The sequence below is a fragment of the Hemitrygon akajei genome, chromosome 2 (genome assembly GCF_048418815.1).
Source record: "Hemitrygon akajei chromosome 2, sHemAka1.3, whole genome shotgun sequence".
NCBI lineage: Eukaryota > Metazoa > Chordata > Chondrichthyes > Myliobatiformes > Dasyatidae > Hemitrygon > Hemitrygon akajei.
Genome location: NC_133125.1, coordinates 142,189,618 through 142,214,753, shown reverse-complemented (window position 1 = coordinate 142,214,753; position 25,136 = coordinate 142,189,618). Strand labels below are relative to the sequence as shown.

Sequence of the window (25,136 nt, the reverse complement as noted above, 5' to 3'; positions counted from 1 at the left end):
TGCAGACGAACTACCCCCTCTGTTAATACATGGATCCTCCATGGAGGGGGTTAAGTGCGCCAACTTCCTGGGAGTCCACATCACGGATGACCTCACCTGGCCCCTTAATATCTCTTCCCTGAACAAGAACAATCACTTCCTAAGAAGATTGAAGCAAGCAGGACTCTTCACCCCCATCTTAACTGGGTTTCACTAGAGCACCACTGAGAGTGTCTTGACAAGGTTGCATCTCCATTTGGTGTGGGAGCAGCCAGGCCTCGGACCGAATATCCCTACAAAGGTCTGTGAGAACAGCTGGGAGGATCATAGGGTCTCCCTATCATGCATCGGGGACATTTATCAGGAGCACTGCGTTTGCAGGACCCTTGGTATTAATCAGGATCCACGCCCATCCATCCAGCATCTTCTTTGACTTTCTACCCTCGGGTAGGAGACTCCGAGGCACAAATACAAGTATGGTCAGAATGGGAAACAGTTTATTCCCCCAAGCCATGAGGCTTCTGAATTTCTTACCACTTCATAATTGAAGTGTCACCGGTTAGTCTGTTTCGTACCTTACAATATTTAATTTATCCTCTTTTGTTTGTTGTTCATGTGTGATTCATCTGTATATTTTATCCTTACCTGCCTAAATAACGTGTGTAATATGTGTACTACTTCTGCTTTACCCCCGGTTTGGAGAAATGTTGTCTCGTTCCTATATACATCATATGGTTATACGAGGGGTGATTGATAAGTTCATGGCCTAAGGTAGAAGGAGTCAATTTTAGAAAACCTAGCACATTTATTTTTCACCATAGACCCCTCCCACATTTACACACTTAGTCCAGCGGTCATGGAGCATACGGATCGTGGACCGCCAGGAAGTGTCCACAGCAGGGGTGATTGATAAGTTCGTGGCCTAAGGTAGAAGGAGATGAGTTATACAGCTCTCGTTACATGCACGTGCAGGTCAACTCTGAGTGAAAATGCTGAAAGTTTGAAGCTTAGGACACGAACTTATCAATCACCCCATGCTGTGGGCCACGACCACTGGACTAAGAGTGTAAATGTAGTTAAACGTGCTAGGTTCTCTAAAATTGACTCCTTCTACCTTAGGCCAGGAACTTATCAATCACCCCTCATATACATATATATAGTTAAATGACAATGAACTTGATGACTTGACTTCAGTGAGTACAGGTCAAGAGCCAACAAATGTTCCTCATAAGTTAGCCCGTTCATTTCTGGAATCATTCTCGTGAACCTCATCTGACCCTGCCCAGTGCCTCACATTTTTCCTTAGATAAGGCACTCAGAACTGCTCACAACAAGTGTGATCCGATCAAAGTCTAATAAACCCTCAAGATTACATCCTTGCTTTTGTATTCTAGTCCTCTCACAATGAATGCTAACATTGCATTTGCCTTCCTCACCACTGACTCAACCTGCAAGTCAACCGTTAGGAGATCTTGCACAAGGACTCCCAACTTCTGAATTTTGATATTTCTCCGTGTTTAGAAAATAGTCTGTGCATTTAGTCCTTCAACCAAAGTGCATGACCATAAACTTCCCTGAACTACATTCTGTCTGCAACTTCCTTGTCCTTTCTCCCAATCTGTCCAAGTGCTTTTGCAAACTCCCTGCTTCCTCAACACACCTGCCCCTCCACCTATCTTTGTATCATCTACAAACCTGGCCACAAAGCCATCAGTTCCGTCATCCAAATTGTTGAAAAGAAGTGGTCCCAACACTGACCCCTGCAGAACACCACTGGTCACTGGTAGCAAGCAAAAAAGCCCCCTTTATTCCCACATTTTTCTTCCTCCCAGACAGCCAATCTTCCATCCTTACTAGTATCTTTCCTATAATATCACGGGCTCTTATTTTGTTAAAGCAACCTAATGTGTAGCACCTTGTCAAAGGCCATCTGAAAATCCAAATAAACAACATTCACTGACTCTTCTTTGTCTATCTGCCTGTTATTTCCTCCAAGAATTCCAACAGATTTATTGGGCAAAATTTCCACTTAAGGAAACCATGCTGACTTTGGCCTATTTTGGCTGAAATTCTCCAAAACCTCATCCTTAATAATGGACTCCAAGATCTTAACAACCACTGAAGCCAGGCTAACTAGCCTATAATTTCAATCCTTCTGCCTCCCTCCCTTCTTAAAGGGTGAAGTGATATTTGCAATGTTCCAGTCCTCCATAACCATTCCAGAATCTAGTAATTCTTGAAAGGTATTTTCTGATGCCTCCATTATCTCTTCAACTACCTCTTTTAACACCCTGGGGTACAGTCCATCTGGTCTTGGTGATTTATCTACCTTCAGACTTTTCAGCTTCCCAAGCACCTTCTTCGCAAGAGAAACTACACAGACTGAGTCCAGATACCCTAGAAATTTTGGCACTCTGCTAGTATCTTCCACAGTGAAGACTGATGCAAAATACCTATTAAATTTGTCCACCATTACTACCTCTCCAGCATCATTTCCAGGTGTCTGATATCCACTCTTGCCTCCCTTTTACTCTATATATCTGGGGGGGAAAACTTTTTTTTATATTGATTTTGATATCTCTGATATTTTTGGCTAGCTTACTTTCATATTTCATCTTTTCTCTCCTTGTGGCTTCTTAGTTGCCTTCTGTTGGGTTTTAAAAGCTTATCAATTCTCTTACCTTCCCACTAATTTTTGCTGTATTTTATCCCCTCTCATTTGCTTTTATGCTGTCTCTGACTTCTCTTGTCAGCCAAGGTCATGTCATCCTCCCTTTAGAATACTACTTCTTTGGGATGTATCTATCCTGTACTTTTCAAAATGCTCCCAGAAACCTCAGACATTGTTGCTGTGTCATAATCCCTGCTAGTGTCCCCTTCCAATTAACTCTAGCCACCTCTTGTGCCTCTGTAATTCCCTTTACTCCACTGTAATACCAATACATCTGACTTTAGCTTCTCTCTCTCCCTTTCTCTCTCGCACTCTCCTTGCACTCAAACTGCAGGGTGAATTTTATCATATTATAGAAACATAGAAAATAGGTGCAGGAGTAGGCCATTCGGCCCTTTGAACCTGCACCGCCATTCAGTATGATCATGGCTGATCATCCAACTCAGAACCCTGTACCTGCTTTCTCTCATACCCCCGATCCCTTTAGCCACAAGGGCCATATCTAACTTCCTTTTAAATATAGCCAATGAACTGGCCTCAACTGTTTCCTGTGGCAGAGAATTCCACAGATTCAGCACTCTCTGTGTGAAGAAGTTTTTCCTCATCTCGGTCCTAAAAGGCTTCCCCTTTATCCTTAAACTGTGACCCCTCGTTCTGGACTTCCCCAACATCGGAAACGATCTTCCTGCATCTAGCCTGTCCAATCCCTTTAGAATTTTATACGTTTCAATAAGATCCCCCCAGTCTTCTAAATTCCAGTGAGTATAAGCCTAGTCGATCCAGTCTTTCTTCATATGAAAGTCCTGCTATCCCAGGAATCAATCTGGTGAACCTTCTCTGTCCTCCCTCTATGGCAAGAATGTCTTTCCTCAGATTAGGGGACCAAAACTGCACACAATATTCTAGGTGAGGTCTCACCAAGGCCTTGTACAACTGCAGTAGAACCTCCCTGCTCCTGTACTCAAATCCTTTTGCTATGAATGCAAACATACCATTTGCCTTTTTCACCGCCTGCTGTACCTGCCTGCATGCCCACCTTCAATGACACCCAGGTCTCGTTGCATCTCCCCTTTTCCTAATCGGCCACCGTTCAGATAATAATCTGTTTTCCTGTTCTTGCAACCAAAGTGGATAATCTCACATTTATCCACATTAAATTGCATCTGCCATGAATTTGCCCACTCACCTAACCTATCCAAGTCATCCTGCATCCTCTTAGCATCCTCCTCACAGCTAACACCGCCGCCCAGCTTCGTGTCATCCGCAAACTTGGAGATGCTGCATTTAATTCCCTCATCTAAATCATTAATATATATTGGAAACAACTGGGGTCCCAGCACTGAGCCTTGTGGTATCCCACTAGTCACTGCCTGCTATTCTGAAAAGAATTATGATCACTACCTCCTCAGGATTCCTTTACCCTAGCTCCCAAATCAAATCCACTTCATTACACAACACTCAATACAGAATTGCCTTTCCCCTGATGGGCTCAATTACAAGCTGCTCTAAAATGCCATCTTGTAAATTCTATAAATTCTCTAGTGGGATCCAGCACCAACCTGAGTTTTCCAACCTGATATTGAAATCCCCTCAAAATATGGTAACGTTGCCCTTTTTACATGTACTTTCTATTTCCTGTTGTAATTTGTAGTGCACATCCTGGCGTGCTGTTTGGAGTATATCGTTTACAGTTTCCATCAGGGTCTTTTTACCCTTGTATCTTAACTCTACCCACAAGAATTCTACATCTTCCAATCCTATGTATGCCAACCCTTTCTAAGGATTTCATTTTTTTTTTACTGACTAAGTCACCCCCCCCCCCCCGCAGCCTCCCTGCCTGTCCTTTTGATACAACATGTATCCTTGGAATTTGGTTCCCAGCTATGATCTTCTTTCAGTCACGACTCATTGATGTCTACAGCATCATATCTGCCAATCTATTGTGCTACAAGATTGTCTACCTTATTCTTTATACTGTCTGCATTCACATATAATGCCTTCATTCACCCTTTTCAATATTGGCCCCTCTGAACCTTCCCTCATTCCACTGACAACAATTTTGCCCCATCATCTGCCTGTCATTCCTCACTGTCTCACTACACACTGCATCTACTTGTGCCCTCCTCAGCCCTCACACTCTGGTTCCCATCCCCCTGCCAAATCAGTTTAAACCCTCTCTAACCACTCTAGTAAACTTGCCCGCAAGAATATTGGCCTCCCTCAGGTTCAGGTATAACCTGTCCTTTTTGTGCAGGCTGTACCTTCCCCAGAAGGTATACCCTGTACAAAATGATCCAGAAATTTGAAACGCTGCCCCCTTCACCAACTCCTCAGTGATTTCTGCTCTGAAAGTCCTGCTTTTCAGCTTTCTGCCTAACTCTCTTTAATTCTCTCTTCAGGATCCCTTCCCTTTTCCTATCAGTGTTGTTGGTACCAATATGTACTATGACTTCCAGTTTTTTGTCCTCTGTCTTTAGAATACGAGGCATCCCTGACCCCGGAACCTGGGTGGTAACATATCACTTGGTGAAAAAGGATCTAGTATGACGAATGAACTCTTCTTGGGCTTTGAGCTGGGTATGGGTATCGATTCCACTGGGTACCACTAGACTTGACTTACCCAGACAGCATCTCTAATGAAGATGGCAGAGTTTGTCATCGAAATGTCAGTTATTATCGATACCTGTACCTGGCTTGAAGCCCGAGAAGAATTTATACCACCCAGCTGTCTCTTTAATGTCTCCTTCTCTGACTTTGGAACCCTCTATCACCACTGCTCTCTTCTCCCCCCTTCCCTTCTGAACCACAGAGCCGCACTTCGTGCTAGAGATCACGGTGGCCGTCTGCTCACTCCCCCCACCCCATTAATGAGGGGAATGGCCTTAGGGTTTCTCTGCACCGGCAGCCTAGTCCCTTTTCCTGTCCTGACGGACAATCACGCTCCTGCCTCAAGCAAGTTTAAGGGTGACTACCTCCCTTTAGCTCCTATCACCCACCACCTCATTCGCCTGTATGAGCCGAAGGCTATTATAACAGCATTAGCTTTATAAGACGAGTCAGATAGACGGCTTCTGCTCCCATTCTTGTGTTGGATCAGGAGCTGGGAAGTGGGGTTGGTTTGAACAGATGCGCAAGGTGTGGGAAATCTGTGCTTTCCCCTGTTACTTACCGACCGCTTTGATTGAAACTGGCCATTACATCCTGCAGCCACTGGGTGGTGCCTGTGTTAAACCACTCACGTTGGTGTTTACCTGCTCTGCACTTCATTCTGCATTGTTATCGTCTCTGCCATCTCAATGATCTGTGTGAACGGTACGCAAGACGAGCGATTCCCTCTACCTCAGAATGTGTGAAAATAGTAAACCAGCCCTATTTCCAAAATGGCTCTGATTTGGATTGTTTCTAGTCTCGGAGTCCCAGTCGTCGGGGAATCTGCAGTCTTTTTGGTGAGGGTCTGCAAGAATTCCAGCCACGTGGGCATCATTTGTGTCAGAACAAAATGCAAGGTGCTCATGAGTGTTAATACATGAAATTCGGTTGTCTTTATTATTGTCACCAGTGAAAAGCTTTTGTTTGTGTGCCAGAAAGATCATTCTATTCGTAATGCAGGATATACAGTGTGAGTAGACAAAATGCCAGGGCCATGACGAGAAAGATTAAGATCAAGTGTTCATCTTTAGCATACAAGAGTCCGTAGAAGCTGTCCTTGAGCCTGCAGGTACATACTTCCAGGCTTTTGTACCTCCTGTACAATTGGGGGGGGCCTTGATTATCTTGGCCGCATTATCAAGGCAGCAAGATGTGTAGACAGAGCCCGTGGGTGGGAGACTGGTTTCTGAGATGTGCTGAGCTGTGTCCACAACTCTCCGCAGTCTCCTGCAGCCTTGGGATCTGCGGTTGCCGTATCAAGCTGTGAGACATCCCTAAAGGATGCTTTCAGTGGCGCACCTGTAGAACGGGTGAAAGTCAATGCTCCCTCTAACTTGTAATGACCAGTGCGTGCAAAACGCTCGTGACGTGTGTGCACTGAGTAATTTCTCCAATAAAAACAATATAAACGACCCAGTTCTAAAATCTGCAGACAAATCATCGCACATCGTCAACACCATCCACTGGTGTTGACAGCTGGAAAAAGAAATATGATTTTATACGATCATTAAATGTACTCAGCATGCCAATGATGTAGAGGGTGACAACCTTTTGTGCACAGTTTAAATTCCTTTGTGCACGAGTAGCAAGAGAAATGCGTGTGTGCGCACACACCTCAGAGGGAGCTGGTGAAGTCATTGGGGACATGCAAAATTTGACATTATCTCTCACAAAGAATCACCGTGATAATACCGCAGCCTTTGATCTAAAGAAACAGCTCATCTTTCTGCCAGCCTGTATGTAAACCTCCACTTCCTCTGCACATTCCCTCAGCAAGTCCATTCTGACTATGAAGACAGATAGTCTTTGCCATTCTTATTTTCCAGCACTTTGTCCATACAAAGCCTCAGCCAGGTACTCAGCTGCTGGGAGTCTGCCTTCATCACCTGCTCATGCGCTGTGTTCCAGATTGCAGCCACCCTCTGCTTTAAAGCCCTTACTCCTCTGCTCTTGTCCTAAGCCCGTTCCCTGTGGTTTTAGACAACTCTGCTATTTCCTACTATCTACCATATCTTGGCCCATTTTAATGTTGTACCCTTCTCTCAGAACCCACTCCCGTAGCTTCCTGCAGTCCAGGAAAATAAACCCAGGCAATCCAGTCTCCCCTCACAACGGAAACATTCCATCCCCGGCAACATTGGAGAGAATCTCCTCTGCACCCTGTCCAATGTTATCACAGTCTTCCCGTAGCGTGGTGATCACAGCTGTATGTTAGAAATAGTGAATTTCTCTTAGTGTCTGGTAGTAATAATGGACAGCATGGTACACCCCCTATGTATATGAGGATTGCGTTCCTTTAAAAAAAATTACTTGACTTCCATAACACAAACCCTGGACAAAAATTTAAAAGGTTCAAAGATTAATTTGTTATCAAAGTATACAACTCTGAAATTCTTCTTCTCTGGGTACCCAAGAGAACCAAGAAAGAAAAGAACAGCAGCACGATCATCAACCCCCAATGTCCCTCCCTGCATAAAAATGGAGCAGGCATATCAACCCCCAAATTAGTTGATACAAATTGGTTGTTGCCCTTGCATTTGGTTTATTTGTTCTTTCTTGCATAAATTCCATAAAAATGCTTTTGTATTAACTTATGTCAAATTCTATGAAGTTATTTGCGAATTCTGTAAGGCGAATGTTTGTTACCTGAACTGCCCAACCCAGGGTTACACTGTATTGAACACACAGACCCTTAGCTTGTTCCTTGAGGTCTCCTAGTTACCTACCATTTACAAACACAAGAAAATCTGCAGTTGCTGGAAATCTGAGCAACACACACAAAATGCTGGAGGAACCCAGCAGGTCAGGCAGCGTCTATGGAAAAGAGTCAAAAGTTGGCGTACTGGGCCAAGACCTTCATCAGGACTGGAAAAAAAGACGAGAAGTCGGTGTAAGAAGGTAGGGGTAGGAGCAGAAGAAGTATAAGGCAGTAGATGATGGGTGAGGGAGAATCTGATAGGAGAGGATAGAAGACCATGGAAGAAAGAGGGGAGGAGGAGCACCAGAGGGAGGTGATGGGCAGGTAAGGAAAAGGTGAGACAGGGAAACAGGAATGTGCAGGGGGGCAATTACCAGACGTTTGGGAAATTGATGTTCATGCCATCAGGTTCAAGGTGAGCCAGACTGAATATAAAGTGACTTTCCTCCAGCCTGAGTGTGGCCTCATCACAGCAGTTGAGGAGGCCATGGACCGACATGTTGAAATAGAAATGGAAAGTAGATTTGAAATGGATGGCTACTGGGAGATGCTGCTTTATCTATCTGGTGGACGAGCTTAGGTGCTCGGTGAAGCGGTTTCCCAATCCACATTGGGTCTCACCGATATACAGGAGGCCACGCTGGAAGCACCAGATACAGTAGATGACACCAAAAGACTCACAGGTGAAGTGGATATCCAGTCTCTATACACTTCCACCCTCCATCGGGAGAGCCTTAAAGCTCTCCACTTCTTTCTTGACAACAGACCCAACCAGTTCCCCTCCAACACCATTTTCCCCCATCTGGTGGAACTGTTCCTCACTCTCCTTCAGCTACTCCTTCTTTCAAACCAGAAGTGTAGCCACGGGCCCTCGTATGAGTCCCAGCTATGCCTGCCTTTTGTTGGCTGTGTAGAACAGTCCATGTTCCAAGCCTTCACTGGTACTGCTCCCCAGTTCTTCCTATGCTACATCAATGGCTGCATTGGTGCTGCTTCCATGCTGAACTCATCAACTTTGCCTCCTGCTTCCACCCTGCCCTCAAATTTACTTGGTCCATTTTTGACACCTTCCTCCCCTTTCTCAATCTCTCTGTGCCCATATCCCTGGAGACAGTCTATCCACCAATTTCTATGAATCCACTGATTCTCACAGCTTCCTGTACTATATTTCTTCCCACCCTGTCACTTGTAAAAATGCTATCCCCTTCGTTTTCAGGATGAGAACTATTGAGATATCCTCCTCCTTCAAAGAAGTAGGTTTTCCTTCCTCCATTAACTGCCCTCACCTGCTTCTTTTCCATTTTACACATAATTGCGCGCACCCCATCCTCCCACTGCAGTACCAGGGATAGGCTCGTGGTCGTCCTGCTGAAGGGTCTTGGCCTGAAATATTGACTGTACTCTTTTCCATTATTGCTGCCTGACCTGCTGAGTTCCTCCAGTATTTTGTCTGTGATACCAGGGATAGGGTTCCTCTTGTCCTCACCTACCACCTCATTAGCCTCTGCATCCAGCACAATGCTCCATAACTTCTGCCATCTCCGACAGGATCCCACCACCAAACACATCTTTCCCTTCCCTCCACTCCCTACACGACTCCCTTATCCATTCTCCCTCTCCTCTGATCTCCCTCCTAGTACTCATCCTTGCAAGCGGAACAAATGCTACACCTGCCCTTATACTTCCTCCCTCACTACCATTCAGGGCCTCAAACAGTCCTTCCAGGTGAGGCACCTCTTCAGCTGTAAGTCTGTTGGGGTCATCTACTGTGTCCGCTGCTCCCAGCGTGGCCTCCTGAGATCCAATGTAGATTGGGAAATCGCTTTGCCAAGCCGGACAAAAGCAGTATCTCTCGATAGCCACCCATCTCAATTCTACTTTCCATTCCCATTCTGACATGACAGTCCATGGCCTCCTGTACTGTCACACTCACATTGGAGGAGCAACACCGTATATTCCATCTGGGTAGCCTTGAATCTGGGTGGCATGAACATTGATTTCTTGAACTTATGGTAATTGCCCCCCCATTCCTGTTTCCCTCCCTCCCCTTCTCCCAGTTTCATCTATCACCTACCACTTTGTACTTTTACCTCCCCTTCTCCCACCCTCCTACACCGATTGCTCACTTTTTTTCCAGTCCCGATGAAAAGTCTTGGCCTGATCTGTCAACTGTTTATTCCTGGCCTGCTGAGATGATGCCTGGCCTCCTTGTGCATTTTGTGTGTGTTACCTACTACTTAATTGTTTACTTATTCGATCACAGAGGAGGTTTTTAAAGTGGGTTATGGAAGCCAGGAGGTTCGGGAAGAACCAGGACACAGAGATTTAGGAGCAGCATTTTGTTGGAGATTCGATGAGAGGATGTGATTTCAAACAGGATTATACATATGCACTAACGGGGTTTATCAGCAACGCAGCTTCCTAATCACTACAGAAATCAATGAGCATATTGACGTTCTTTCCAAAAGTTTTTCCAGAGATCGTTGTGGTGGGTGGCTGTTTCAGAAGATTCAGTCACATGGGATCCACAGTGAGCTGGGAAATTGGATTGAAAATTCCTCCTTTTCTTGCACTGTTGTTTACATTGGATGACCTTACAGAAACACATAAAATCATTAGGGATATAGATAATTTTTCCCAGGAAAAAGGAATCAAAAGCCAGAGGGCACAGGTTTAAGGTGAGAGGGGAATGATTTACAAGGGGCCTGAGGGACAACTTTGCGCAAAGGATGATGGGTATATGGAACGAGCTGTCCCAGCAAGAGGTAGGGGTTGAAACAGTAACACCAACATGGTAAGCTTATAAAAACCAGCAGAAGGATGGAAAAGATGAAATATGAAGAAATGGTAGCCAATAAGAGGACAGCAAAAGTATTTTTCAGATATATAAAGATTAGAATAGAGGCAAGAGGGATATTGGACCACTGGAAAATGATGCTGGAGAAGTAGTAATGGGTGAAAAAGAAATGGTGGACAAACAGTAATTATTTTGCATCAGTCTTCACTGTGAAAAACACTGGCAGAATGCCAGAAATGTGAGAGTGACAGAGCAGGAGGGAGCTATTACTAAGGAGAAGGGGCTTGGGAAGCTGAGAAATCTGAAGGTGGATAAGTCATCTGGACCAGATGGACTGTACCTCACAGTTTTGAAAGAGATTGTGGAAGCATTAATAATGTTTTTTTTTAAAAGATTATGGAATGGTTCCAGAGGTTTAGAAAATTACGAATGTCACTCCTCTCTTTAATAAGGGAGGGAGGCAGAAGAAGGGAAGTTACGGGCCATTTAACCTTATTTCGGGTTTGGGAAGTTGTCAGAGTCTGTTATTAAGGATGAGTTTTCAGGGTACAGTACTTGAATGCACATGACAAAATAACCTAAAATCAGCATGGTCTCCTTCAGGGTAATATTACCTGACAAATCTGTTGGGAATTCTTTGAGGAAATAACAGGCGGGATAGACAAAGAAGAGTCAGTGGATGTTAATTTTTTGGATTTTCATAAGGCATTTGAGAAGGTGCTGCACATGAGGCTGCTTTTACCAAGAGCTCATGGTATTACAGGAAAGGTACTAGCATGGATAGAAGATTGGCTGACTGGCAAAGAGTGGGAATAAAGGGGGCTGCCGATGACTAATGGGGTTCTGCAGGGGTTGGTGTTGGGACCACTTCTTTTGTCAATGAATTGGTTGAAGGAATTGATAGCTTTATGGCCAAGTTTGCAGATTATATGAAGAAAGGTAGTGTTGAAGAAGTAGGGTGTTTATAAAAGGATTTAGACAGAATGAGGGAATGGGCAAAGAAATGGCAGGTGGAATATAGTGTAGGGAAGTGCTTCTACTTGGGTAGAAGGAGTAAAGGTGTGAATTATTTTTAAATAGGGAGAAAATTCAGAACTCAGAGGTACAAAGGTACTTGGGAGTCCTTGTAGAGGATTCTCTAAAGCAGTGGTCCCCAACCACCAGGCCGCAAAGCATGTGCTACCGGGCCACAAAGAGACGATATAATTTGGCGATATGAAACGATATGAGTCAGCTGCACCTTTCCTCATTCCCTGTCATGTCCACTGTTGAACTTGAACGCACGCGAGGTCGTCAGTCACCTAAACACAGTGATACCCTCGCACCAGGGAGCACTGGTTGGCCTCGGGTAACCGGCCGCCTCGCATGGCCAGTGAGAAGTGCTGTTGCTACTGGCCTGGAGTGCGGACCGAAGGGTGCCGCCTCTAAACCTGTTTAGCACACCGAATGTTCGTGGGGAATCCGGTGCTAAAATACACCCTAATTTGGACTCAGGGTTTTGTAAGTGGCAGATACCTCACTGCGATCTACTGAAAGTCATCCTTCGAGCCAAACTTTTGTTGGCCGATAGATTCTACCTACCTACAAGGGGGGCAGGCACGAGCCCTGTCGCACTCCTCGCTCGGGCGCTCGCTCTCTACGGACGTGGTGCAAAAAAGGTTGGTGACCCTGCTCCAAAGGGTAATTTGCAGATTGAGTTGGTGGTAAGGAAGGCAAATGCAATATTAGCATTTATTTCAAGAGGACTAGAATACAAAAGCAAGGATGTAATATTGATGCTTTAAAAGGGATTGGTTAGACCGTATGTGGAGTATTGTGAGCAGTTTTGGTAGGCTTATCTAAGAAAAGATGTGCTGCCATTGGGGACGGTCCAGAGGTGGTTCATGGGATTTATCGCAGGAATGAAAGGGTTAACGTATGAGGACCGTTTGATGACTCTGGGCCTGTACTCACTGGAGTTTAAAAGAATGATGGGGGAAACTCAATGAAACCCATCAAATATTGAAAGCACGTGGAAAGGATATTTCCTGTAGAGGGTAAGGACCCAATTTGGTTTGGAATGCCGCTGTTGTTGTTTGCTTCTATTGTTTGCATGATTTCTCCTTCTCTGTGGGCACTGGGGGTTGGTCTTGTTTTTTTTAATTGGGGTTCTTTTGGGTTCCTTGCTTTGCGGCTGCCTGTAAGGAAACAAATCTCAAGGTTGTATAATTTACATATTATTTGATAATAAGTGCACTTTGAAACTTTGTGTTTAGGACCAGAGGGCACAGCTTCTCAATAGAGGGACAGCCATACGAAGAGGTATTTCTTGAGTCAGAGAGTGGTGAATCTGTGGAATTCATTGCCATAGATGGCTGTGATGCCATGTCATGGAAGGGTACAGGAACCGTGGTGTACAAAGGCTGTAATAAATCTAGTCAAGAAGAAAAGAAAAGCTTACAAAAGGTTCAGAGAGCTAGGTAATGTTAGAAATCTAGAAGATTATAAAGCTAACAGGAAGGAGCTTAAGAAGGAAATTAGGAGAGCTAGAAGGGGCCATGAGAGGGCCTTGGTGGGCAGAATTAAGGAAAACCCCAAGGCATTCTACAAGTATGTGAAGAGCAAGAGGATAAGACGAGAAAGAATAGGACCTATCAAGTGTGACAGTGGGGACAGTATGTATGGAACCGGAGGAAATAGCAGAGGTACTTAATACTTCAGTATTCACTATGGAAAAGGATCTTAGTGATTGTAGTGCAAACACGAAGAAATCTGCAGATGCTGGAAATTCAAACAACAACACACACAAAATGCTGGTGGAACACAGCAGGCCAGGCAGCATCTATAGGGAGAAGCGCTGTCGACGTTTCGGGCCGAAACCCTTAGTCAGGACTAACCAAAATGAAAGGAAAGAAAGTACTATCTTTCCTTTTGGTTAGTCCTGACAAAGGGTCTCGGCCCGAAACGTCGACAGCGCTTCTCCCTATAGATGCTGTCTGGCCTGCTGTGTTCCACCAGCATTTTGTGTGTGTTGTTGTTTAGTGATGACTTTCAGTGGACTGAAAAGCTTGAGCATGTAGATATTAAGAAAGAGGATGTGCTGGAGCTTTTGGAAAGCATCAAGTTGGATAAGTCGCTGGGACTGGATGAAATGTACCCCAGACTACTGTGGGAGGCGAGGGAGGAGATTGCTGAGCATCTGGCGATGATCTTTGTATCATCAATGGAGGCGGGAGAGGTTCCGGAGGATTGGAGGGTTGTGGATGTTGTTCCCTTATTCAAGAAAGGGAGTAGAGATAGCCCAGGAAATTATAGACCAGTGAGTGTTACATCAGTGGTCGGTAAGTTGATGGGAGAAAATCCTGAGAAGCAGGATTTATGTGCATTTGGAGAGGTGTAATATGATTAGGAGTAGTCAGCATGACTTTGTCAAGGGCAGGTCATGCCTTACAAGCCTGATTGAATGTTTTGAGGATGTAACTAAACACATTGATGAAGGAAGAGCAGTAGCTGTAGTGTATATGGATTTCAGCAAGGCATTTGATAAGGCATCTGCGCAGGTTGACTCTGTGGTTAAGAAGGTGTACAGTGTATTGGTCTTCATCAATCGTGGAATTGAATTTAGGAGCCAAGAGGTAATGTTGCAGCTATACAGGACCCTGGTCAGACCTCACTTGGAGTACTGTGCTCAGTTCTGGTTGCTTCACTACAGGAAGGATGTGGAAACCATAGAAAGGGTGCAGAGGAGATTTACAAGGATGTTGCCTGGATTGGGGAGTATGCCTTATGAGAATAGATTGAGTGAATTCAGCCTTTTCAACTTGGAGTGAAGGAGGATTAGAGGTGACTTGATAGAGGTGTACAAGATGATGAGAGGCATTGATCATATGGATAGTCAGAGGCTTTTTCCCAGGGCTGAAATGGTTGCCACAAGAGGACACAGGTTTAAGGTGCTGGGGAGTAGGTACAGAGGAGATGTCAGGGGTAAGTTTTTTTTTTACTCAGAGTGGTGAGTGCATGGAATGGGCTGCCAGCAACGGTGGTAGAGGCGGAAACGATAGGGTCTCTTAGGAGGCTTTTAGATAGGTACATGGAGCTTAGTAAAATAGAGGGCTATCGGTAAGCCTAGTAATTTCTGAGGTAGGGACATGTTCAGTACAACTTTGTGGGCTGAAGGGCCTGTATTGTGCTGTAGGTTTTCTATGTTTCTATGAGGTATACTTAATGCGGAAGTTGATAGATCTTGATTAGTAAGGGTGTCAAAGGTTACAGGGATATGGCAGAAGATTGGGGTTGAGAACAGTAATAAGTCAACCATGATGGAATGGTGGACAAGACTTAACTCTGCTCCGATCCTTTGTCTTGTAGTCTAATCGAGACAGGCCCTTCAGCCCAACCCATCCATGCCAAGCTGCCTATCTGAGTTCGTCCCATTTACCTACATTTGGTCCATATCCTTCTAAACATTTCCTATCCAAATATCTTTTAAACATTGTAATCAGACCTGCTGCTCCTACTCCCCCTCTGTTAGCTCATTCCACATACCCACCACCCTCTGTGTGAAAAAGTTGTCCTTTGGGCCCCTTGAAACCCTTCCCCCTCACCCTAAACCTATGCCCTCTAGTATTACTCCTCGATCTGAGGGGAAAAGACAGTGACCATCCACCTAATTCACACCTCTTATGATATAAACCTTGATTAGGTCATTCCACAGCTTTCTTCACTCCAGGGAATTCAGCCCCAGCCTATTTGGTTTCTGCTTTATAACCCAAGCCCTCCAATCCCGGTAACACGTGAATTAAAAGCTGATCACGTAGTTTTGAATATTCACCAGAATGTACCTGTTTACTGCTCAGCTATTAGGAAGTGTAACATGTCTGCAGTTCAGTGATGGGGCACAGGTATAAAAAATCTGGCAGATCCCAGCTCCTTTGTAGGGTTTTGACCTAAAACTTTAACCCTACTTTTCTTTCCACAGATGTTGACTAACCTGCTGAGTGTTTCCAGCACATTATCTCAGATGAGATTAGCTTTATTTCCTACATTTTTATCAAAACATGCAGTAAAACGAATCGTTTGTGTCAAATCAAATCAGCGAGGATTGAGCTAGGCAGCCCACAAGTGTCTCCATGCTTCTGGCGTGCCCACAACTCACTAACTCTAACCCGTACTGTATGTCTTTGGAATATGGGAGGCCATGGCGAGCATGTACGAACTCCTTACAGACAGCAGCAGGAGTTGAGCCCTGTTCTTGTGACTGGCACTGTAGCGCTAACTGATACTAGGACCCTTTACGGAAGTAGATATACATTATTCATCAATTTAAGTTGCCCTCTAAAAGCATTTTGCCACCTGTGTGGTAATTGTCTAACTGAAAACATTGCCGTGCTCAGCGTTGTTCTGTGTTGGCGAGCAGGACCTGGAGCAGGTTAGAACTGTGGGCAGGAGAATTTGTGAAGAGCTGTGGCAACGGGCTGTTTGAACTGCAGAGTCTTGCAGCAAAATCTGGCATTTAAGTCACTTGCACTCCATTTATCCAGTGTTGTAGCCCCTTGGTCTCTGGGGTGAGTAGAGAGAGACCCCAGGCTCAAACACAACTCAGTCCAGGAGCAGCAGATGTTTATCACGGATGGCTGTCTGAGAACAGATACTGACGGTCTACTTTACCTTGGCAGTAGCCACTGAGAGTATTTTGTCCATTATGGTTTTGCACTGAATGTGAACCTGAAAGTGAGCAAAAATGGATACAGGGAGGGGAACTTTACACAGTCCATTTAGTTGTGCAGTCTTGTTGACCATTGAAGTTGGAGGTGACGGTGGTCCAGATTAAATACAGTCCGTATTCAAACATTTAAGTTTCTTGAGTAAAAAAATTAAAATAGTGAATTTTGGTGTGGATTTCCACTGTCTTATGAAAGATGATATTGACAGGTTAGCCAATAAGACATTGGAACAGAAATGGGTTATTTGGTTCATTGAGTCTGCCCCACCATTTGATTATGACTGGTTTATTTTCCCTCTCAACTTTATTCTCCTGCCTCCTTCCTGTAACCTTTGATGCCCTTACTAATAAAGAACCTATCAAATTCCACTTCAAATATACCGAATGACTTGGCCTGGATGTAGCAATGAATTACCACCCTCTGGTTAAAGAAATTCCTCTCTATTCTAAAGTGATGTTCTTGCATTCGGAGGCTGTGTGCTGTAGTGCTGGACTCTCCCATTATTGGAAGCATTCTCTGCACGTCCACTCCATCTAGGCCTTTCAGCATTTCGTAGGTTTCAATGAGATCATCCCTCCGCCCCCTTCCCATTTTCCTAAACTCCAGTGAGTACAGGCCCAGAGCCCTAATTTCCGGAATGATTCTTATAAATCTCCTCAGGACCCCTTTCCAATGCCAGCACAAACTTTCTTAGATAAGGGGCCTGAAACTGCCCACAATACTCCAAATGTAGTCTGACCAATGCCTTATAAAGCTTCAAGTTTGCTTTTTAGGTTCTACTCCTGTTAAAATGAATGCTAACATTGCATCTGTCTTCCTTATTACCAATTGAAACTGCAAATTAGCCTTTAAGGAATCCAGACTAGGACTCCTGTTTGCTGGGAGTGCCACCTTCCCTGTATCTACTGCTTATTTTAATTGTGTTCTTGGACAATGGAAGCTTTATTGCATGTCACCTCTGCTTTGACATCACTGAGGGTGTGGAGGTGAACGACAGAAATGGGTCAAAGTGGAATCTGGGTTAGCAAAAAGTAGAGGAGGAAGTTGGAATTGAGAAGAGTGACAAGGGCCTGTGGGGGAGAGATGGGTAGGGATTTAAGACTGATATGTGGTAAACTTCTGTAATGTAATCGTTTCCCAGATCTAGTTTTAAATTTATTGTGCAACTTCTAATACCACCTGATTCAGACTATCTTTCACATTACTTCATCCTCTCTTCGCACGAACATCTTCTGCTCGTCAACTAAGTGTTACTGCTGGTGGTACAAGTCGGTTTTTGTTTGGTATGTATGCTTTGATAAATGTTCCCCTTTCAAACCCACTACTTTAAACAACCTAGAAAATAATCATTCCTTTTTATGTTTCAGACTCTCTTGTTTTTTCAGATGTGTCTAAGACCTTTTGATTTTGTAATCTGCAGGCAACATGACCTACGTGTTTGTGTACGGCACTCTGAAGGCAGGCCAGCCGAACCACCACTACATGGTCAGTGAAGCCCAGGGGAAGGGGCAGTACTGTGGCAGAGGCGTTACACTGGAGAGGTATCCTCTGGTGGTTGCAGGAAAATATAACATTCCCTTTCTGCTCGACGAACCGGGATCAGGCAAGCTGATCTCTGGCGAGGTTTACGCCGTCGATTCTCAGCTGCTGCAGTTCCTGGATGAGTTTGAAAGCTGCCCTGAAATGTACCAGCGCAAACAGGTGGCGATCCACATGATAGAGTGGAACACTTCGGACCAGATGCTGAGCGTTCTACCAGACGCTAACGGAACGCTGCTGTGCAATCTGTATTGCACAAATACATTCGACAGAGAGTGGTTAAAGCTTCCTACCTATAGCGACTATGATGCCTTTGGGAAGTTTGGGCAGCCAAAGTATGTATTGCGGGCTGATAGGTCTTAAGGATGGTGGTTTAACCAGTTAGAATTTCAATCTAGATTCATCAATAGACCTGGATCTTATGTCTCAAGTTTATTAAATGTTATTCCATACCTGATCTGTGGTGTGTTTTTAAAGTCATTTTGTTAACAGTATAATTTTGACAGTAAAACATTATTCAAGGTAGATGTATTATCTGTGTTTTCATTAGTTAAATACACATTTATTTGGCGGTGGATGTTTGAAGACCGTTTTACTTCCAAGTTTGGAGTAGTTAGCCACATTAGTGTCATGGAAACAGACTGACTATTTCCAGTGCTGTGGAATCAGCCTTCTGTAACTCAGACTATTCTCTGATCCCAGTGCAGACTTGGAGTGCTGGCATGGTAGGTACCTTTATTTTTGAGGGTTGAGGTCATCAAAAACTGGCAAGAAAACATCTTTAACTTAATCCGTTGCATTGTCCCTGCAGCTGCTGAGGGATTTTGTCAAGGTGGGTTGGTGTCAAAATCTTAAAAAGAGATTGTCAGTAGATAGGCTTTTAGAGGAGAATGCAACAGAACACTTAAGGCAGAGGTAGATGGATTCTTAATTATCAAGGGATTGAAATCAGCGAAGCTATGATCTTGTTAAATCGGGTTGTTGTGATTTCTCCTGATTTCAATGCCTGTGTATGCTTAAACAGATTTGATTTAGGTAGATTGAGAGCTGTCAGACTTGGCCAGTAATAGATTCGATTGACTGCACTGGTTGAACACAAAAAAACATGCCGCACTTTATGTCCACGTTCCATGGACAACCTGGTCACTGGTCAGTTCCAAGGAAGAGGTATCTGGAAAAAAAATGTTTGCATTCTGAATGTCACAAAAATAATTGTTTTTCCCTATTCTGCAAAAGATAATAAATATCATGGGCATCATAAAAATCCACGCAGGAATGTCTGTTGGAGTTATAGGCCGGAGAACATGATGCACGGTGAATCTACAACACTCCTCTGAAAAACGCACATCACACAAACTCTATGAGGACATCTCCTTCTCCCACAGTGTCTCCCGGCTTGCAGTTTATTTCTTTAACCTAAAAAAGAAGGGCAAGAGTGTAAGACACAATCCAAAAGGTGGACACTCCAATCGATGCAATTCTTTTGTCTATAAACACACAAGATGTTAAAAACTACTATATTCCCAATACCAGACCTGGCAAAAATATTAACTCTTGTAAATCACCTCTGCTCTAATAAGGTTTTGTTTTTTTACCCCTCTGATGGAAGGTCACTGACCTAAATAATTTGCTTCTGTCTCTGCAGCTGCTGCCTGGCCTGCTGAATATTGTCTCTGCAGAATTTGCAATTATTTTAATGTTGCCCATCTAGAATTAAATTCAGTTGCCAGCTCTGCATTGTTACACTATCTTTAATACTTAAGCTGCTCGACTAGTGGTTAGGATGTGAAGGGGAGAGGGAAGACCACACAGGGCCAATCAAGGTGCAATTTGTGAGAACTGTCTCAGGAAGTGTTAGTGGAAATAATGTTTAAATTCATACATGGAATACAGAGAGTCCTGTCTTATTACCTATTCTAACTTAACAGGCTGCACTCAAAGCCATCTCTTTCCCTTCCCCCCTTCTCTCTTTTTCCATTCCTCATTTTGACTCTCCCCCCATCTGCCCATCCCCTCCCACTGATGCTCCCATCCCTTTCTCTCTCCTATCAGATTTATTACTCTCCAGCCTTTTACCTCTGCCTCTCAGCTTCTTACTTCATCACCTCTCCCCCATGCCCCACCAGCTTGTACTACTCCTCCTCATTCTGACCTCTTCCCCCTTCCTTTCCAGTCCTGATGTAGGCTCTCAGGCTGAACTGTGATTCCTCTCCATAGATGCTGCCTGATCTGATGAGTTCCTCCAGCATTTTGTGTGTATTAATAAGCAACACAAGTTTTCTTCCCCTAACCCCACAACTCACACTTGTTCATTTATTCACACAGTTCTCTCTGCTCGAGAAAACCTACCTTTCCAGATTTAGTAGCCAACAAACTGTTCTGCATTTTCATTGCTTCGATGACACACACCTCCTGACCGTCCGAAACCTACACAGAATTTTTCAACAGAGAGATATTTTTAAAATTGCTGAAGATAAAGAGAGTATTCTAAGAATAACCAATGGCCTGCCACTTCCTACACAACTTGACATAGAATCAGTGTGACATGGAGAAAAGCCAGTCACGCATGTGGCACCATCACTCCATGAAAATGATTTCCCCAGTTCAATTCTCTAAATGAAAACCAAGAACATCATTGATACTGGAAATCTAAACAGAAACAGGATGTGTTGGAAACACACAGCAGGTCAGCCAGTATGCGGAGAGAGAGAAAAACAATATTTCAGTTTGAAGGATTGTTTATCTGCACTGGGAGGAAGAGAAAACAACTGGCTTTCATTAGCAGAGATGGAAGGGTAGTGGTGTCCCTTTAGAATGGGGCATCTGTGGACCCTGCTTAATGGTATTGGTCCATGACATAAAAAAGGTTGGGAGCCCTGCTTTAGATATGACACCCCTTTAGAACAGAGATGAGGAGGAATTTCTTCAGCCAGAGGGTAGTGAATGTGTGGAATTTATTGCTGCAGACGGCTGTGGAGGCCGAGTCATTAGGTCTATTTAAAGCAGAGGCTGATAGGTTCTTGATCAGCAAAGACATCAAAGGTCTCAGGGAATGGGGTTGGTCTGGGTCAGACCAGTCCATGGCCACCTGAATGAGGTGGACTGAAATGAAATAAGCCCACCCCACCTCCTTCGTACTTCCAAGCATTGCCTGACACCAGCCACTTATTCCAACCAAAAATTCCTCGTAAAAAGCGCCAGTTAAATCAATCACAGCAGGGAACCAAGCCATTCAGCCCAAACACTCCATGCTGCTAGCTCTGCACTACTCCGGCGGGAAAAAGCTCCACAGTCACCACACTGTGCAGAAATAAGGAAAATATAAGCAATAAGTTTTCTGATATCAAGACACCAGGGGAACTAGTTCCTACATACCTAATCAATTCCTTCAATGAATGAAAATCATTGGCACAAAGCTCAAATAATTAAAACATTAACGGTGCTTTCTATTAAGGACACATCTCAGAAACAATTTCATAATTCAGTTGAAGGCTTAATGATTATGACAAGGCCTCTTCAGCATTCTGCTTGTAAAACGGTCACAAGCCCTAGCAGTCTTTCTGATGAACCCAGTCAGTGATGATAGAATTTCTTTTCTGTCTCTAATTGACGCAAAGGGTTGCTGATTAGAAATGCATATCGTTCATGCAGCTTCCTGCAACCTCTCCTTTTTGACATAAGGTCAGAGTTCGCATTCACATCAGATTATCAAACTGGCAACTCATTAGGCCACAGTCTGCTTGGACTGGAACAGAATCAGAAGTGGTGGAAGGAAGGTGGGGAGGTGTTACAGGGGGAATAAAGAATCCTGGGCCACTTACTTCACAGACCCCGGTCTTTCCCAGATTTTGCATGCCACAAAGCTTTCCAGACTTACAGACATCTCCGACTGATGATTAATTGTGAGTGATAGGATAGACAGCCAGCTGTCTGCTACTGGCCGACAACATTACTATAATGGATATAAGCTGCCAACTTTCCAGCTTTACTGGCACCTCTTCCCTGTGCAATTAAGCAAAGTTATAAATGATATGGAAATCTATCAAAGCCTATTTATTGCCACAGGGTGAGTTCTCCCCAGGGCCTTCCTCAAAACTTTACAGGCAGAATCATAGGTGGATAAACTGATTTATCTTCAGCTTGTGTATGCACCTTGAAATGTAGGAGATGGAGAGGTGACCTGATAAAGGTGTTAAAGATCATGAGGGGCATAGACAGGGTGGAAGAAAGCACATTGCCTTTTTCCAAGGGGGGGGGGTGCTACAAACAGGAGGGCATAGATTTAAGATCACAGGTGAGAGATTTAAATGAGGCAGCTTCTTCATGCTAAGGAAGGTATGTATTTGGAATAAGCTACCAGAAATAGTGGTTGAGGTGGGCACCTTAGCAACGTTTAAAAGTCACCTACATAAGTATATGGATAGGAAGCTCTAGAGGGCAATGGGCCAAACACAGGTAGATGGTACTATCTCACTGGGCAACATAGTTGGCATGGAGGAGTTGAGCCGAAAGGTGCGGGGGCAGGGCTTCAGATTTCTGGATCATTTCTGGGGAAGGTATGACCTGTACAAAAAAGATGGGTTACACCTGAACCCAAGGGGGAACAATATCCTTGCAGGCAGGATTGCTAGAGCTAATTTGACAGGTTGATAGGGCTGAGGGTGGGGCAGTTGGTATACATGTAGTTGCAGTGTGTAGTGAGACTGAGAAAATCTTGCCTGACAAATCTGTTAGAATTCTTTGAGGAAATAATGGGCAGGATATTGTTTATTTGGATTTACAGAAGGCCTTTGACAAGGTGCCACATATGAGGTTGCTTATCAAAATAAGAGCCCATGATATCACAAGAAAGGTACTAGAATGGATAGAAGATTGGCTGACTGGCAGGAGGCAAAGAGTGGGAATAAAAGGGGTCCTTTTTGGGTTGGCAGCCGGTGTCCAGTGGTGTACCACAGGGGTTGGAGTTGGCATTGCTTCTTTTCACGTTGTATGGCAATGATTTTGGATTAAGGAATTGATTGCTTTGTGGCAAAGTTTGTGAACAATACAAAGATAGGTGGAAGGGTAGGTAGTTTTGAGAAAGCAAGGTGTCTGCAAAAGGACTTGCACAGACAAGGAATGGGCAAGGAAGTAGCTGATGGAATATAATGTTGGGAAGAGCACAGTAATGCATTTTGAAATAAAGGCTTGGATTATTTTGTCAACGGGGAAAAAAATCAAAAAAAATCAGAGGTGCAGAAGGACTTGGGAGTCCTTGTACAGGATTCCCTAAAGGTTAACTTGCAGGTTGAGTCAGTAGTAAGGAAGGCAAGTGTAAAGTTAGCACTCATTTTGAGAGGACTAGAATACAAAAGCAAGGATTTAATACTGAGACTTTATACTCACTGGAGTTTGGAAGAATGATCTCGTTGAAACCTATTGAATATTGAAAGGTCTGGATAGAGTGGATGTGGAGAGGATGTTTCCTATAGTGAGGGAACAGAGATAAGGAATTGTTTTTTTAGCCAGAGGGTGGTATATCTATGGAATTCTTAGCCACAGATAGCTTGTAGGCCAAGTCACTGGGTATATTTAAGGCAGAGGTTGATAGGTTCTTGATTAATCAGGGTGTCAAAGGTTATGAGAGAGGGCAGGAGAATGGGGTGGAAAGGGATCATCAGTCAGCCATGATGGAATGGCGGAGCATACTCAATGAGCCGAATGCCCTACTGCTACTCGTTTCCATGCTGTGTGATTCTATGACCCATTGCTTGGAGTAACATCTAACTGTGTGATGGCTACACATTAAGGCACAGAGCAGTTATCAAAAGTCTTTCAACCATTCCCACAAACACAGATAGAACGAGATGCCAGGGAAAATACTGTTGGCAGCAGCATGAGACACACAAGCAAACAAGGTACTCAAGACTTCCAATTTAACCACGCACATCAACAAGATCCAGAATACACCAATGGAAATGTGGCTACAGCAAAATGTGTCTTATGAATTTTGTGCAGCCTACTAAATTAACTTTAGAATTGAATATTGAGCTTGGCTATTTCAGGTGATGGTATTACTAAAACTGTCCTGCAGGCAGGTGCCTGAAACAGATCGGAGCTAAGGACTGAAGCACGATTGGGCAGAGCATGGGATGGCATCATTTCAGTTCTGCTCCTTTGGAGATGGGAGGTGAGGATAATACATTTACTGGATGTGGCGTGCAGTAACAGCTGTGCTTTTCCCTCATGAGGGAGTATGCACTATCACGGGCTGAGATCTGTTTTGAACAGATGGAAAAACACATTAGAATTTCTTGCTCCCACTCCCCATCCAGCGCAACCCCCCCCCCCCCACACACACACACCCCTCCACCCATCGAAAAGCATTTACCATGTATCAACTCCAAAGGCAAGTTCTAATGCCATTCGGTATTGCAAAGGACAATTACTACGTTTATTTCTTTTCAGTCATATTTCCGACATTGATTTTGTTTCGTCCAAGTGAAAAATAAAATGGAAAATGAGAGGCTTAGTGTTTTCCTTCTTGCTGAGCTTCCAGCATGGAAGGATCTGCTCTGGAAATGGTGCCAGTGACATATGGCTTTCTGCAGTGCTGAACATTCATACAAACGACAGGTTCATCAGTCATTTATGTATCTGGATTGAAAAAAAACTGCCTCCTGATTGATGGCATTTCGGGTTTACCTGCCACTGGAACCTTACCAAAGAAACGCAGGTTTTTAAACCCACATGACATTAGAAAGTGCAGACCACAAAAATGCTTCGGCATGCCTGCTCATAACAGGCATGCCAAATAAAATGCCGTAATAAATATGAAACTCACAGCTAAAACCCACAGCCAGGGTCAAATCTGCACAGGCCAATTAAAGCAGAGCATCTGTTGTACAGAGCAGTACCGAAAGCATCGCAGAACAACTTTAGTAGTTTAAAACACGTCGATTATGTCCCTTTCAAATCACAACGATATCAATAAGGTAGGGAGGCAACTTCCTGCGAGTTTTTAAAGCAGCAGAAAGTTGATCAGAGAAATACTTGGTAATATCACCTCTTCTCTTTGTTCTCTCTCTCCTTCTATTTATCTGCCAAAAATGACAGACGGCA

At 44.0% G+C, this 25,136-nt stretch overlaps 2 protein-coding genes across 8 annotated transcripts in view; one reads left to right on the top strand and one right to left on the bottom strand.

Moving 5' to 3' along the window:
* LOC140716069 (gamma-glutamylaminecyclotransferase-like) overlaps positions 1-18,492 on the top strand; it is a 39,980-nt gene extending 21,488 nt beyond the window's left edge. For all 7 annotated transcript variants that reach the window (XM_073028800.1, XM_073028760.1, XM_073028784.1 and 4 more), the window contains one exon: positions 17,917-18,492. In XM_073028800.1, the coding sequence (XP_072884901.1) occupies positions 17,917-18,398 (482 nt within the window). In that variant the 3' untranslated portion in view covers positions 18,399-18,492. The remainder of the gene's footprint in view (positions 1-17,916) is intronic.
* pcca (propionyl-CoA carboxylase subunit alpha) overlaps positions 17,916-25,136 on the bottom strand; it is a 458,281-nt gene continuing 451,060 nt past the window's right edge. The window contains exons 23-24 of the mRNA XM_073028749.1: positions 20,385-20,462; positions 17,916-19,451 (exon numbers count right to left, since the gene is read on the bottom strand). Of these exons, the coding sequence (XP_072884850.1) occupies positions 19,383-19,451; positions 20,385-20,462 (147 nt within the window). The 3' untranslated portion in view covers positions 17,916-19,382. The remainder of the gene's footprint in view (positions 19,452-20,384; positions 20,463-25,136) is intronic.